The sequence below is a fragment of the Hyaloscypha bicolor genome (genome assembly GCF_002865645.1).
Source record: "Hyaloscypha bicolor E unplaced genomic scaffold K444scaffold_56, whole genome shotgun sequence".
Taxonomy (NCBI): Eukaryota; Fungi; Ascomycota; class Leotiomycetes; order Helotiales; family Hyaloscyphaceae; genus Hyaloscypha; species Hyaloscypha bicolor.
The window spans coordinates 899119-917382 of record NW_020194558.1 but is presented as its reverse complement, the minus strand read 5'-3'; the positions used below and the strand labels follow the sequence as shown (position 1 = coordinate 917382).

Here is an 18264-nt window from a genome sequence, read left to right as displayed (position 1 = left end):
TATAGAGAGCTCATTAATATAATAGGAATAGTAAGTTTTAAACTAGTAGTTCCTAGCTTCCGGTATACTATATAGTAGTTTTATAACCTTTAGAATAGAATTATTCTTTAGATTTAGCTTTCTAGTAAGCTTATAAGATAGGTTAATATAGAAATTATAATTAAGTAAGATTATTAATTAGATATAAGCTTGCGAGATATTATATAAATATAATTCTATAGTATTTATTATTATAATAGTAATACTAAGAATAATTCTCTAGCTAATATATTAGATAGTAGGTAATTATATTAATATTATATATTTCTTACTATTATTATAAGCTTGAATAACTAGTCTCGACTTCTTAAGCTCTTTCTCTATATCCTTATTCTTAATCTTATTAATAAACCGGGAGTTAAAGATATATATTTCCTTTAGTACCTGAAATCTGGAAATAACCTCAAATATGCCTTTTTTTATAAGGCTAGTAACTTTAATTTAACGGGAATCCTTATATAGTTTATTATCTTATAGGAATATTATAATATCCGGGATCTTATAAAGGCGTTCTCTATTATACTTTAGTAGAATAGCAGAAGGAATTATACCCGTATTACTTTTGGCTTTACTATTAGATTCGGGAACAGGTTCAGGTTCGGGGCTATTAGTAATAATCTTAATATTCCCTATATAAAAGGGCTTTACGGAAGTCGAATAGAAGGTAGTATTACTATATAGTAGAGCTAGTATATAATTCTTTCTATTAATAACTACTAGCTTATATAGTCTATTCTAATTACTAGGTTAATTAGTATTTCCTTTATACTAAATAAAAATATTCGAATTTAGGGGTAATTTATAGATATTAGTAATACTAGGACTATTTCGGGTATTTAAAGTATTTGTAATTTAATATCTAGCTTAAAGCTTCTGAATTTCTACTATTACCTTCTTAAGTACTACTAATTACTATAATATAATAAATAATAGGGTATTATATTTAGTTATTTGAGATAAAGTACTATAAACTAAAAGAGTTAGGATAATACTATTAGGTTCTATAAAGTTATTAATAGCCTTAAAAGCTATTTGAAATACGGTATTTTTATTAATTTTATTAACTTTAGTTATAATAATAAGATAGGTATATTAGATTGGGCTATAGTAGTATTTTATAATTCTAATAAAGTTATAAGCTTTTATAAGAATAATCTTGACCTTGGTTCCTATAGTATTTATAAGCTAAGTAAACTCCTTACTAGTAAACTACTTTCTGGTATTTGCTATAATCTAATTAGGAGGGCCTAAATAGTTATTAATCTAGTATTACTTAAGTATATTCTAGGTATATATTATACTAATATTCTAGAGCCATTAGCTAGCTTAATATTAAGTGCCTTTATTAATAATATAAAGTATAGGCTTATTAGAAATATAGAAAATATTAATAATAATAGAGTAATTAAAGCTAATATTATTTCTCAGGTTAAACTTGAATTATCCGGATAATTAGCTATATTTCTAATATTACTTATAGTATTTTATAAGATACTTAAGAGCTTCTATATTAATATTATAGCCTGCTTATTCTAATACGTTTTAAAGCTTACTAATAAATAAATAACCAAAATAATAGTATAGATATTATAGTTTAATCTCTATAAGAAAGCAGGAATTATAAATAAAGAATTCGGAAATAAAGCCTTATAGTATAATATTTCAAAATAAGAAAGAATATCCGAAATATTATATTATAGGTATGTATTTTCTAGTAGAAATAATAAGATAATTAGTAAGATTATTAAAGTAGACCCCTAGCTTATTTATATTAGCTAAGCTAAGCAAAAATAGAGTTTTTAAAAGTATAATATAGAATTATATTTACCTAATTAGTATACTTACTATTATAGATCTAATAAAAGATATAGATCTAATACTGAACTAGATATTAACTTGACCTTTAGTAATTTCATTAAGTTTAATACTATTATTAGTTTACTAAAGAGCTTGGAATTAGTTAGAGCTAGTAATTAAGTATCTAGAGGCTCCGGTATTAATTATAACTCCGTAAAAATAATAAGTATTATATCTTAATATATTATTAATTATAAAAGTCTGGGCATCTTTTATTAAAAGTTTAATAGACTCTAAGGTATAATTTTTATCTATTATCTAATATATAAAAGAAAGAGAAATAAAGTTATTTATAAGGGTATTAGCTATAGTTATTAGTAAAGCAAGAGCGGCAAAAGTAGCTAAAAAGCTCTTAATTAAAATAAAGTAGAAATCTAGGTAATATTTTTCTTCTTTATTTATTTCTATTAATAAGGCCTTAAAAGTATTATTTACTAGTTTATTCTTATTACCCTTATTATTCTTTTTGCCTTTAGCTTTAGTAATATATTATATATAAGTACTACTAAAGTATTTATTAAAGTTACAGGTATTTCGGGATCTGAACTAATAAATATTTCTATTCCTAAATCGAGCCTTCTTAGCCTCTTATTTCTCTGATATATACTTCTATAAGTAGTATTTGGATTTCTTATATATAAAATACGATTTCGGGATATAATTATTATAATTATAAGGCTTGAAATAGTTATTACGAGTTCTAAAGTTGTAGCTAGGTTTATATTAACGATTTCCGGAGAGATAATAGCTTAAAGAGTTCTAAGAATAGTATTATTAATTAGTAAAGAAGGTTTTGGGATAGGCTTATTATTTACTCTTATATATAGTAATAAATAACTAGAGCTTATTAATAAGCTAGCCGAGATTTATAGGAGAATCTGAGATTACGTATTTATATGTCCGGAAGCCTTAATAAAAAGTAATAATCTTATTATAAAGGAATTCGGTATTTCGTAAATTAGGTATAAGATTATACTATAGTTAATATAGTTTATTAATTAGTAGTTAAATAGTCTCAAATATTATTTTTTCCGGAAATTTAGTTATTATAGAAGCTAATATAATAGTATTCTACTTATCTAAATTTTAATATTCGAATCCAGGGCCTTTAAAGAAGCTATAGATATTAATATAAGTCTTTTTATATATATATTAAAAGAGCTAGTTACTATAGAAATAGTCTTAAGCTAGTTCCTTTAGTATAATAGGAAAAGCTCGCATTAGTACCTCTTATAAAAGCTCTATATATTAGTAAATATTAAGGAAAATAGTAAGTTTATAATTAAAATTATTATTAGATCTATTATACTTTTATTTTTTAGTATAAATCTTAGTAATTTTCCTAATAAGTTTTATAATTAAAAGGAATTAGGGATTATTCGAATATAGTTATAGTAATAGTAATAATAAGAGTATATTATTTATTCCTAAAGCTTCTATACTAGTATATAAATCTAGTAGAAATATAGGATATAGTAGTAAAGGAAATAGTAGAGAAAGTAATAGTAATATAGGAATATTAAAGATAATAGGTTCTAGGTATTTGTTTTTTATAAAAGTAATAAAGCCTAATAAGATTAGTTCCTTAATAAGGTCTGGTCTGGCTGCTAATATATCCTTATTTAATTATATATACTATTTATTTTCTTTTATAATAATATATAAGATATTTATAATAGTATTAGTACTATTATTCTATTATATAAATATATTACTATATTAAAGAGTCTTATATAGGTATAATATCTCCGGGAATTCGAATTTATTAAAGTTCTCTTAATAAATAAAGTCCTTAAAGTTATATCTAAATAGCTTCTAAAGGTTATTATTAACTATTTTATAGAAAATATATTAAAATAGCTTAGTATCTAAGAACTCAGTTATCTTATCTATTTTAGTAAAGTTCAGGTTAATCCTATATTTTTACTTTCTTACTAATTTCTTGAAATTATTATTATTTATAAAGTAATTAAATTAGATAAATCTAATAAAGAAATTATTTACTATAGTATATTTCGCTATTATATATTTTATAGGCTTATATCTAGTTCGAGATATAATAATTTGTAAGGAGAATAGGTTTATAAGAAGGAGGGTAGTTTATAAGATAGGTAATTCGTAATAAGTATTATATTCGAGGTAAAAATTTTATTTATAACGAGAAATTTAGGAAATGAAATTTAAGAAGTAAAATATCGAGATTCCGGAAGAACTTAATAGTTCTAAAGCTCAAGAGCCCTAGGGATTTAAAAGAAGGTAGTTTTTGAGAGGGTTTTATAGAAGTTAAATAGGAATAGAATAGGATAGTTAAATAGCTAACCGTTTTAGTACTTAGTAAGATTAAGTGCCTTTCCTGCCTATATAACCAAATTATAGGTAATAGGACTAATAGATATTTCCTTCTTTAATATAGTATAATCGGGCCTTAGTAAGATCAAGTGTCTTTCCTGCTTATATAACCGAATTACAGGTAATAGAATTAATAGTTATTCCCTCTTTAACTAGAATAATGGCTTTGCCCCTAAGTAACTAAATCTTAGGCAAGTATAGCTTAATTCTTCCTGATTTATAAGTACTAACTAATTAGTATTAGTTTACTAGAAATGCATAGTACCGTTATATAGGCATAAAAGTACTATTTATATAAGGTTAGTAAAGTTATTCTTTAGAAGTAGGAATTATAGTATTGTAATATTAATATGTGATCCCTAAATCTGCTAAGCCTAAAGGGGTCTAGTCTACTAGTCGAGTCACTAATGAAATACAAGGTTACATAACCATGTCTCGTATCCCATATCCTATTACCCATATCCCATTACTCATTGCCCATGTCCCATTGCCTATTACCTATATCCCGTGTCCCTTGTCCCGTAACTACGCACGTGACTCCCAGAGGAACAGCTATACCAATACTAATAAAGCTAATAAAGCTAATATAACTAATTAAGAATCTAATAAAAAAGAAAAACAAGCTAAGCCTAAAACTTCTAATAAATAATATAGATCTAAATACTAGTCTAAATATAAGGCTAGTAATATACTAGAAAATAAAATAAAGAAAAATAAAAAATAAATACTAATTAGAAAGATTTCAAAAAGTATATCTAGAATTAAAAAAAATAAAATTAATAAAATTAGTAATATATTTAAATATTAGCTAAATAGAAGCTAATATTTAGTTATTAGAATAGCTATATTTTTAAAAAGTTATATAATTATTAATAAATTTCTTAAAGCTTTTTATAAAATATATCTTTAATAATTTAATAATATTTTCTTTATTTAGATAATTAATATTAAACTTATAAATATTTATAAAATTATTAAGAATAAAAAATATATTTCTATTATTTAGATAAATAAAGAAATACGAGATTTCTAATTAATTCTATTTGAATTTATAACTCTAATTTAATATTATAGTTTCTATTCCTAAATCTAGTATTTCTAATTAAAATATAAATAGCTATATTTATAAAAAGAATTACCTAAAATAAACTAAAAAGCTTAGAATTCGAAAGCTTTTAATAGAAAAAATAAAGTATTAAGATATAAAGATCTAGATAATAGTTATTTTATCTTAGTCTCTTAATTCTTAATAATAGATCTCTTAATATAGCTTGGATTTTATAAAATATTAGCTAAGTATTCTATTTATCTAGTTATTTATTTATAATTAGTCTAATATTATATTTCTAGAAATATTAATTATTATTAGTATAAAGGTAATACTAATAATCTAGTTATTATTAAAGCTCTAAATAGCGAATTCTTTCTTAATAAAAAGAATCGAAATATTAGCTATGTTTTTTTTTATAAATTATAAGAAAGTAGCTTTTTTTAATAAAAAAGTTCTTAAAAATATTAATTATTTCTTTATTTTTAATAATTATAATTTGAAAAATATAAAGAAATTAAATAAGTATCTAAATATAAAATACTTAACTAAATAAATAAATGTTTTTAGCTAAATAATTTATAAGTCTAAAATTATAATTAAATAATAATTCTCGAATAAAATAATAATTCTCAAATAACTTAATAATAATCTATTATTTAAAAAGCCTTTAATTATAATTCTAATAAGCCTAGTTATTATTTAGAATAAAATATATAAGAATAGAGTTTCTTATAAAGTTATTAAAACTTTTTACTAAAAGTTTTTTTTTATTAAAAATTAATTTAAGAATATAAAAATAATACGAAATTTTAAAAGGCTATTTATTTAGAATATAATTAGCTATAATAAGCTACTTTAATATCTAGTTATAAAGACTAAGATTAACTAATAATTAAAGGCAAATATTAAATAATAAAAAGAATTATATTATATTTAATATAAGAATATAGTTAAATAGGTTCGAATTACCTTTTAATAAGTTCGAGAATATAAAATAAAACTATTTAAGAATAATAAATTATATTTTTAATATATTAAAAAGAAATTAGAAATACTAATAAAAGAGAATTTTAATTATTTTATTATTTCGAATTCTAAATAAGGATTTTCTATTAGATTTTAGTATTTAGAAAACAAATATAAATAAATAGAAAATCGAATATAATATAATAAGCTATACTTTATTAAAATTACTTTATTTTAATAGTTTCAATATTTTAATTATATAATAAAAGCTAGAGTCTTTTATATATAACTTATAGAAATTATATAAAAAAGCTAGCTTTTTTATAGTTTTAGATAATAATTCCTTTTCTATATTTAATTAATTAAGCTTTTATATACTATATACTATTTATACTTTACTATTTATATCTTTAATTTTATTATTTTATTATTAAATTACGTTTTATATTCTAGTATACTTTATATAAGTTTTTGTTTTATTATAGTTTGTTTCTTATAATACTAACTTTTATAGCTTTAATAAAAGCTTTTTATTTAGTTTATATTTAATATTTTAAAAACTAATATTGCCTTTTATAAATAATTATTAGAAAAGAAAATAAAACTCTTAAAATATTTAACTAGAATATATTTAAACCTTATTAAAGTTATAGCAAGTATTTTATATTTTATTAGAACTAGAATATATCGTTTTTAGATAAGAATATAATTTTAAAAGCTAATAATATTAATTCGAATTATTCTTATTTATATAAGAGTTAGTTAGAGCAAAAATATTACTTATAAATTTACTAGAAATATAAATAATCTTGAGATTTTCTAAGAAATATAAATTAGTATTTCTTTATGATTTATTTTTAATCTAAACTAGCTAGTTATTAAAAATAATATAATTTTTAATAAAGAGAATTAAGTCTAAAAACTTAATTATTTTAGTATTTCTAAAAGAAATATAAGATATAGAAAATCTTAAATAGAAATAAATAAGAAATAATTTGAAATTCTTTAAAAAGAGATTTAAAGTAATTAAAATTACGGGAATAATAAGAATAAATAAAGCAGAAATAATAAAAGCTATTATAAATCAATTTATTATAGCTATATAATATTTAATATCTTTTTTAAATCTAGTATTATAGAACTTAATATTTTCGAAAATGCCTTTATTATAGCTATAAGTGTTTTTATATATAAAGGCCTTTTAAATATTTTTCTAATAGCTTTTTATAATAATATTAATATTTAAGAATAAAATATTAGACTTTCTAGTCTATTTATATAATTCTTTAGTAATAATAGAATTATTAGTTTTTAAAAGCTTTATAATAAAAATAAAGAGTTTTATTTCTATAAGTTTATTTATAAATTCTCTAGAAATATTAATATAATATTTAATTCAAGAAAAACTATTAATAAAATAACCTAAACTAATAAAAGTTAATATAATTCCGGATTATATAGTATTCTATTTTAAAAAATCGATTTATTATACTTTTCCTTTATTATATTTTCTTTAATAATCTTATTACTAGTATATATATAAAGCCTATAAAATTATAAAATAAGACTTAAAAATAATAATTAGGTTATTAGCTTATAAGTACTTATTATTCTAGAACTTAGTTAAAGAATAGCCTTTATATAATATTCTTTAATTCTTAGGGTTTTTGGAAAGGATTTCTAATATATTACTAATATATATTTATAAAAATATAAATATCTAATTTCTTTAAGAATTCTGAAGCTTTTTGCTTTTATTATTCTAAAGCCTATTACTCGTGTTTTTAAGGTTTTATTATCTTAGTAATACTTATATTTCTAATATTTCTAAATTAGTTTATTTGAAATTCTTTATAGAATTAAAGAAAATAAGCTTTAAATACTATTATAAGTATAGTATTTAAGGCTTAGAAAGTAAGATAAAAGATCTTTTATAAAAATAATTTAAAGTTAAAGAAAAGAAAACTAGAATATAAGAAATTATAAGAGAATATATATCCTATAATATACTAGTTTATAAGAGGCTTAGCCTTTAAATATCTCTAGTATATTTCAAGTATACTTCCCAAATAAAGTAGCTATATTATATATAATAAGTATATTTATTTTAAAGTAAATATTATAGTTTTTTATAACTTAATTATTTTATATATAAGAAAAAAGCTAAAAAAAAAAAAAATTTAGTAAAATTTAAGTATAATAGTTATAAATTAATAATAAAATCTTATATATTTTTAATTTTCTTTTCCTTTATTTAATAATATTCAAAAATTAAATACTTTTATAAGAATGTTTGAAAATCGCTATTATTTATTTATAATCTTTTTAATAAATTCAATGAATTAATAAGAATTAAAATTATTACTTTATTTAAAAATCTTAAAAAGCTAAGTGCAATGTGCAGTGTGCAAATGTGCAACATCATGTTTTTCGAGGTCTTGTTAGCACAGTGGTTAGAGGCTGCGGTAAAAATATCAGGGGCTCGCTTAAAAAAATGAGCGCGGGCCAATTGCCAAAACCTACACACGGATTGTGATCAACATATGCACTAAGTTTCATGGTAGGATTGCAACCTAAAGAGATATGTAGGGGGATTTTGCTAGGTCGATGATGTTGAGGACTTTGAAGAGTATGGTCTTGCAGACATTCTAACGGCCCGGTAATTCATTAATGACATGATCAAATCGCTGGAATGGGTAGATCACATGGCCGTTATGCGTACACGACACACGAAGGTACATTGATCATAAAGCATTCCTTGAATGCACCCATAACCAAGGTACATCCGGCCTAGAACTTTGCCGGCGCACCTTTCAATGAATAAGATCCAAAGGTACATTTATCACGAGTGAGATATGGAAAGTTTTGCTGGAAAATTGAGACTTATGCTGAAAGATGTAATTTAATAGAGAGGCCTCTGCAACAAGATAGATATTGTGTAAAAGGAATGAGAACTTTTGTCTCAATCTGTGAGACTGCTCGCCATGAGATAACACCAGTGCTGCCCACCAAGTACTTTGCTTAGCCACACCCTATACTGCTCATCGCGGGCACCAAGTAGACCAACTGCTACTATCACAATGCGATGTATACCCATAGAAGCAGCAACCTCCAGAAGGGTTACACTCAAACGAGTTGACCCCCCACAGGGTGGCACTTCCCTTGCCAGTGACCTGGTCACAGTATCCGCAGTACTGTCCTTGCGCAGAGCCTTTTGCACATGTGCAGCCATTGTTTGTACAAGATCTCTTCTCGAGATGGGCTTCCTCGACGAGAACGCCCCGGTGGCTTTCTGCGGACCCTCCAGCGTCCGCGTCCTTCTTGAGTTTGAGGTCGAACGAAGTGGCTGCATGTTTCTTAGCGAGAAATGGTCAGGGATGGACTGTTGACGTTGCACTTACAAGTGCCTGCCACACCGGCAGATACAGCAGTGAAGAGGTGAATGGCGAAGATGGTGAATTTGATGAACTGCATTGCTGATTGAAGATATGATATGAATTTTTGGAAGTACTTTGCTTTTGGGTGTAGAATTGGGTTTCAATTTTGATAGTAGAGGTCCTCGGAATCAAAGCGTTGCAGGTGCTTCCAAACCCCTATTTATATTTGACTGTTCAGTAAAAATAGAATAAGCTCTCAAGAGACTGCTACAGCATCCACCCAGTCAGCTGTTGTTACCTTCCCTTCTGGCTATTTTGTACAAACTGCATTGTGGAATGTAACGTTGGGGCCTTTCATTTTCTTAGTTACGTAATTCCCCGCACCCGTTGCAACCTCAAGGTGCATCTCGTTCTGAGAATGCGACGGAAACATTGCTCAGGTTCAATATTCTTAAGCACGGCTGCTAGTACCCCCGAGGTAACATGCCACTTTCGTATCGAGTGGCATGCGACTGTCGTGTTTACCAAAATAGTCCAGATGTATGGCTAAGGTTTCTTGCATAGCCTGAATCCTGCTTCTGCGTAATGGCTAGAAATGTTAGACCGGCTAGGCAAAAAGGCCGCAGAAAAAACTCCGGTAAAATACATGAAATAGTAAAAGTAATATGATATAACACCGCTTATATAGGTCACTCAGTATTTCCAACCTAAGACTTGAGGTCGTTTGATAGAACCCAACCTTCTTTAGGACATAGTGCAACTTGAGAAATGGACGATCCCTTTTGCATTCCGATAATTTGATCGTCGGTTTCAGATAGCGGGGAGAGGGCATATCATCGGGTCATCACCTTCCTTGGCAACTCTGGCGATTCCAGCACCTTTTTAAACTTGCGGATGAACATGAAGCCGCTCCATTGTTTCGTTCAGCTGACGAAATATGGCCGGACGTATGAATAACTCTAGTTACCATGGGCACTGGCTATGGAGCAAACTATTGAAGGGCGCCGTTCTCTACCGGTAACTCGCGAGTTGTCTAGTACTTGACCAATTGTATGTTTGGGCTATTTAGTTAGCAGTGAAAGCAAACCAGAGCGCCTGTGAACAGATGTTTACAAAGCAACACCAATCGGGGGGTGCGTAGGCTGGTAAACGGTTCTAAATTCAAGTGAATCGACACCTGGGATCCCTATAACCTAGCCGCGAAAGCCCTAAAGCGAGGGGCTTGTAGCATACGATCGGTAGCTTAAAAGCGAAGGAAGGCATTGTTAAGCGAGATTAGAAGCGGTGGCGCCATAGGGGACATATAGCGCTCCGACGCTAGAAATCCAAGGAATCGATTCTCCACAATACCGAATACCAGGGAGCATGACTGCTTCATGGCGGACTTGGGCAATTGGAGATAAGTGTGGTTTGCCATTGGTGAGGTTTAGGTTGGCCGGGCGGATTGAAGGCCGAGTCAAGGATAAGTTGAGCTGCAGTACGTCCCACAAGTCAAAAAGCGAACATAGATCCAAAAATAATTCTAGTGGAATCTCGGTTGTAAGGGAGCCAAAATTAGATCTGTGCTTGGAGATAGGAGGAAAATGTGATCGGGCATCAGGAGAGCCATAACGAGCCCCTTCGGGTGCTGAAATAACCCCGCAATACATGCTTAGGCTGACTCTGTCGTTGACTCCGGCTGCACCGGCCAAGGTCAGGAATGCTCGCCCCCGGCTCGGGTTAAAGAGCAGCTGCTCACATCCGGAGACTAAAATGGAACCAGTGAAGAAAGAAAGTTGAGAAAGAAAGTTGAGTCTGACTTATATAGCTGTCTTACGTACATGTTAATGCTTCTTGTAGCGAGGTACGAGCGAAAGAAGCAATCCTCTCTCACAAGGCAACAAGGACAAAAAAACGCTACGTTGTGGGCGAAATCCAAGTCTGGGCAAAATCTTGGCAAAGAAGATCCTAAATCGAATAAAGCTACGTTTTAGGTTACTTATGTGAGACAAGGCAATACTTACTATAGGTAAGAGGAGGGGCAGGGGGGGCTTCTTGAGTTGCGTCGGATTTAAATGGTCTTGTAATTAAAGAGAAGAAGAGAACAAGAGAAGTTGCAATAGTTGCAATTTAGTATAAGTAATACTCTTAATAAGAAACCTAATTTAATAATATTTAATATTTATAAGTATTTTATTATATATATATTAATTATAAACTTATTAATTATTTTATATATATATAATAAAACATTAAAAAGAAATTAGTTTTTATATTAAAAATAACTAAATTATTAGTTTAATATTATTATATTAAATAAGAACTAATTAAAAAATAATATAAGAGTTTATAAAAGGCTTTCTTATTTAAATATTTAAATATTATATTTTAATTACCTAATATTAGTTAAATTCTATATAATTAGTAATATAATATATAAATAAATTTAAAAAATAACTTGAAAAATAGGCTTATTTAAAAGTTATAAAAAGTTATAATTATATATTAAAATAATTTTATTATTTATATTATATTATATTATAAGAAAGAATTAAATAATTAAAAAGCTTAATAATATTATTATTATTATTATAATAGCTTTAAATATATATTTAAAAACTATTTAAAGTTCAAAATAAATATAATTCTAGTAATTAAGCTAATAATAGTTTTTATAAATAAATAAAGATATAAAATATAAAGATAATAATTTTTAAACTAAGTCTTTTTTAAAATTATAATATATAAATATAATAAGAATTAATATAAATTAATTATTAAAAAAATAATATATTTATATTTTCTTATATAAATAATAATAATAATAAAATAAGTAATTATATTTATTAATTTATTAGTAATATATAATACTATTATATAATTATAAAATATTATTTATATAAATTAGTAAAGTAATTAATATTTGAAAGTAAGAATTATAATATTTTAATATTAATATATAATTCCTAAATTTGCTAAGCTTAATAGAAACTAATCTACTAATTAAATTATTTATAAAATACGAGATTATATAATTATATCTTGTATTTTATTATTTATTATTTATTATTTATTAAGAAATAGCTTTCTGAGAGAGAGCTTTTTAGGAAATAGTTCTTTAGGAAATAAATAGAAAGTAAGCTTTAATATTTATAAATTACGAGAAAAAGAAAGCCTTATAATTATAGGCTATAAGTACTAAAAATTTAATACTTAATAAGAAGTAATAATTATTTAATAATTAATTACTAATTAATTACTTAGTAATTATTATTAAATCTATAGGCTATAACTTTAAATAACTATTTAAATAAGCTATTATATTACTAAAAATAGAATAATACCTTATATTAGTCTTATAATAATAAATAAGACTTTTATAAGGCTATTAGTAATTAAATAAATAGTTATTTAGTTATATTATATAAGTATAGCCTTAATAACTAGCCTCTATATAAACTTTTATTATTCTGAGCTCGGGATAATCTCATTTACTATTTAGTTCTTTAGCCTCTAAAGTACTAGCCTAGTATTAAAACTAGAGAAGTCGAGAGGTTATTAATCTAACTTAATATATTTAGGCAAGGATCTATTATAACTAGTTATTTATAGTAACTAGTTATTAACTAGTAACTAGTAATTACTTATTACTTTTATATATAATAAGAGGATTTTCGTTTTTAGTTATCTAAGCTAATTTATATACTACTAATAATTAACTAGTGCCTCTATATTAGTAGGTATTATAAAGTTTCTACTAGCTATATTGTGGGAGGGAAACTGCGATAAGACAAAAACCCACATAAAGTATACCAGAGCGCAAAACGTGACTTGATAGTAAAATAACAAATCAAAAGCGTAAATAGTAAAGCATAAACAGTATGCAGTATACAAAAGCTCAATTAATTAAATACTCATGAAGGATTGTTCTCTAAGTCTACAGAAAAACCAGCTTTCTTTTGTGATTTCCGCAAGTCACGTGCAAAAGGCCGCGGCCTTTGCCATGTGACCTAAACCTCAAAACCGCCAAAACAACATGATTTTCGACGAGTACGGCCTGCCGTACCACAATATCCGCTGGCTTTATAGTTCGTAAGGCTTCCGTTCTTGGCAAGTATTATAAAGGCTTTACAGGCCCCGTCTACTAGCCTTATAGTTTATAAGGGCTTTCATTTATTTATTAGTATTACTATATATAAGGGCTTTCTTTCTTTACTCGCTCGTTTAAATAATAATGGCTAGATAGAGGCTAAAAGCCTCTATCTCATTCCTTTATAAAGAATTTCCCGGATTTTAAAAGAGAATAAATTCTAATATTACGGGCCAGACTTTTAATATAAAAAAGACTAGTAGTTCTTGATATAGGGAGAATTTATTAAGGAAAGAAGCTAAAAGCAAGCCCTAATTTCTAGGAAATAAAGGAATATTATTATATAAGAATAAGCTTATAAGATCTAGTATAAGTATCCTATATTAAGTATAAAAACCGGGTCTTAACCCGCTATAATTCTTACCTTTAATAGTAAAGACAATATACTAGTATTTATATATTAAGACCTATACTAAACCTTATATTCTTTAGGATTTAGTATAGGTCTTAATATAGATTTATTAGGCTCAGTATTTTAAATTAAGCCTACTAAAAATTAGAGATATAAAAGAATTTAATAGAATATAGTTTGGATATTTTATTATTCTAGTCTTTAATATATTCTTTTCTATTAAAATAATACGAGATCTTAAACTTATAAATTATAAAAGGAAATTAAATCTTACTTTTAAAAGTATTAAATTATAGTAATATTTTTATTTTATATATAATATATTATTCTAATTACTTTACTTAGCCTTATAAGAGCTACTATAATAATCTCGGAATTATATAAACTAGTTACTAAAGCTATAATAAGTTATATTCATATTTCTTTATAATATTATTCTAATTATTATTATTCTAATTATTATTATTCTAATTATTATTATTCTAATTATTATTATTCTAATTATTATTATTCTAATTATTATTATTCTAATTATTATTATTCTAATTATATTTATAATAATTATATTTATAATAATTATATTTATAATAATTATATTTATAATAATTTCTTTTATATATATTAAATAAATATATATAAATAAGTAAAGTCTTAATTAATTTCTTATAAAATAAAAGATAAATAGAATTTATCTTATATATATATTTATATAAGTTAATTAGCCTTATATATAATTATATATATATATATAATATATTATATAACTATATTTAATACTTTTATTTAAGAATAATACTAGATAAAACTAGTATTTTTAAATAATTCTAATTATAGAATATATAAAATAAATTAATAAAAGTAGCTTAAATAATATCTTTTCTTGCTTTCTTAATAGCCCGTTTTATTATTTTCTTTTTCTTTTTCTCTAGATATTTCTTTTCTCGCTTAGTTACTAGTTTCTAATCTTTTTCTCTTATATATTCTTTTATATTAAACTAATTTCTAGAGGTATTAGAAAAGGAATTCTAAAAAGCAGTAATTAAGAATCTAATAATAAATAATTTAAAGGCTAGAGATATTAGTATCTTAAGAATAAAAGAACTTAAAAGACTTAATATATTAGGTTTAGAAATAATAAGAACTAATTAGAGTTATAAGAAATATATTAAAATATAAAAGAAAATAAATACTAGAGTTTCTAAAATAAATAATAAGCCTTTAATAAAGTTAGAAAAGGCAAGAATTAAAATTATTATAATTTCCTTTTCTATACGTAATTTATTAAATATAAATATAAGAAAGTAATTTATAAAAAGTAGTTTAAATAGTTTTATTAAAAATATTAGTAAGTTCAGGTTTATATTTCTATATTTATTTCTAATTATTTAAATTAATAAGTAATTATATTATTATTAAAGATTAGCTTATATTTTTTATTTATTATAACTATTATAATATTTCTTATTTAATTCGAAACCGGTATTAAAATAATATTTAGGTAGCTTATTTTTAGTAAAAAGTAAAAAGAGCTAGTTTTATAAAAGAAGTAAAATAAAAGCAAGACTTAAAAAAGAATTATAATCTAAAATATATTTATTAGGGCTTAAAAAAGAAAAAAAAGATGTAAAGTAAAAAAGAAGCCTTTATTCTTTATTTATTATATTAATATAAGTTATTAATTTTAGTATTTTATTATTTATTAAAAGAAAATTCTATTAATTTTTATTTAATAATATTTTTTAAAGCTATTTAAAATATAGTTTTATATATTATTTATTCGGATTCTATTAGAATTTATAATATAAAATAAATTATTATTACTTATTAATTTCTAGTATTTTCGAGCTTTTTTAATAAAAATATCTTAAATTAGAATTAGTTTATTCTTATAAATTATAATATCGAAAACTTTAATATTATTAAAATCGAAAATAAAAAGCCGAATATATTTATTTTCTTTAAAAGTCTATATTACTTATATATAAAATAAATACTTGCTATAATTCTTTTTTATTTTTATTTAATTAATAATTTAAAATAATTAATAATCTCGATATTATTATATTTAAGAAAGTAATTAGTTTTTTTTAGATATATTTAATAAAGACTAGAAAAATATTAAAATATTATATATTATTTTTTCTTTAATTTATTTATTTTATATTAATTTAATAAATATAGAATTATTTAAGTAATTAAAATTTAGATATTATTTACTTATAATAAAATTTAGATAATTATAAATTATATTAGAAGTTAAATTTATTTAAAGTTTTAAAAATAAGAAAAAAGGAACTAAATTATAAAACAAGTTATAAGAGATATATTTATAAGAATTAAATTTATAAGAATTAAATTTATTATAGTTTCGGGATTTAGTATTTTTTATAATTTTAAAAACTAATATATTAGGGTTTTTTTTCTTTATTATAATTTAATCTTGTATTTTTTAATATTATTAATATTTTCTTATAAGTATTTTCTTACTAAAAGCTCTTTATATATAATATTAATATTTATTTTAGGAAAGTAAATTATTAAAAGTAATTTTTGAAATATTTAAAAATAAAAGACTTATAAATTATAAAGTTAAATTTTTTTAAAGAATTTTCTAATTAATTAAAGTTTTATTAAAAGAAAAAAAGAAAAAAAGAAAATTATAAAATAAGAAATACTTATTTATAATTATTTAGTAATTAATAATAAACTAATATAAGAAAATTAGATTATAAAGCTTTAAATAAAAAGCCTTTTTCTTAATATTATTATATTTAATTTTCTTTAAATCTTATATAAAATATTATAAGAAATTAAAGTAAAATATAAAAGCCTTAAAAATTACTCGGAATTATTAAGAATAAAATTATAGTAATTATAGCTATTTTATTTAGGAAAATCACGTGTTTAAAAAGAATCTTTTTATATTATTTCTTCTTTCTCTCTTTTTTGTTTTTATTATTTATAATTAGAATACTTTCTTAATATAATAAAAATTAAACTAATATTTAATATATATTTTACTTATATAATATCTTTTTAATTCGTGAATTTATTAAATCGAATTCTTATTATATATTATATTTCTTCTTAATTCTCTTTATTAATATTAATTATATTTTAAAAGAACTTAAATTTATTTTTTATAAATAGTTTTCTAAATTTATTTACTAATTAAAAATTAATAAAAATATATTTTAGCTTTATTTATTTTATTATAATAGCTTCTTATATATATATATATATTTTCGAATATTAATATTCTTTATTCGAATATAAAACTAATTATTTTTTATAAAAGTAATTATTTTTTAATTATTATAATATATAATTATAATAATTTATTTCTTTTAAAAAACTTAAACTAAAAACTAGTTTAACTAAATTATCTTTTTTATTACTTATATTTGAACTATAATCTTAAACTTATAAGAAAAAAGAGTAATAGTATTTGATTTACTTAAAAACTAATTAATATATAAGTATATTTTATAAATATTATAAGATTTTCTTTATTATAATAATATATTTAGTTATTGAATTTATAATTAATTATAAATATTATAAATATTATAAATATTATAAATATTATAAATATTATAAATATTATAAATATTATAAATATTATAAATATTATAAATATTATAAATATTATAAATATTATAAAGTTATAAATATTATAAATATTATAAATATTATAAATATTATAAATATTATAAATATTATAAATATTATAAATATTATAAATATTATAAATATTATAAATATTATAAATATTATAAATATTATAAATATTATAAAAGTAATATTAAAATATATATAAGAAAGCTAATTAGTTTTTAATATTTATTAATTTTAAATAAAGAAGTTAAGTAATTCTTTAATATAAAAATAAGATTATTTTTATTTATTAAAGTTATAATTAATTTATAATTCTTTATATTAAAGTTTAGAAATATCTTTATAATATAGAATTATTATTTAAAATAAAAGATATAATTCGAGTAATTTTATATAATTATTATATTAAAATAAAAGTTAATAATTCTAATATTACTTATTTGAAATTGCTTATTAAAGGCTTATTTAAATATATTAATTTCCTTATAATTTCTTTTAATAATTAATAAGTTATATATATAAATAA

The 18264-nt window shown here is 22.5% G+C and overlaps 1 protein-coding gene across 1 annotated transcript; it reads right to left on the bottom strand.

Annotated features, from left to right (window-relative positions):
- Window positions 1-9132: 9132 nt before the first annotated feature.
- Window positions 9133-9816, bottom strand: K444DRAFT_662371 (uncharacterized protein). Its single transcript, XM_024886703.1, has 2 exons — window positions 9664-9816; window positions 9133-9608 (listed from the first exon to the last, which is right to left on the bottom strand). Exons 1-2 carry the CDS (start codon window positions 9734-9736, stop codon window positions 9304-9306), a joined length of 378 nt encoding a protein of 125 aa, XP_024738146.1. The 5' UTR covers window positions 9737-9816; the 3' UTR covers window positions 9133-9303.
- Window positions 9817-18264: the final 8448 nt, after the last annotated feature.

Bases quoted from the DNA above. Each gene is read 5' to 3' on its own strand.
- K444DRAFT_662371 (XM_024886703.1), bottom strand. From the start codon at position 9,736: ATGCAGTTCATCAAATTCACCATCTTCGCCATTCACCTCTTCACTGCT. The intron at 9,609-9,663 runs GTAAGTGCAACG...AGAAACATGCAG, and splicing joins TGCCGGTGTGGCAGGCACTT to CCACTTCGTTCGACCTCAAA.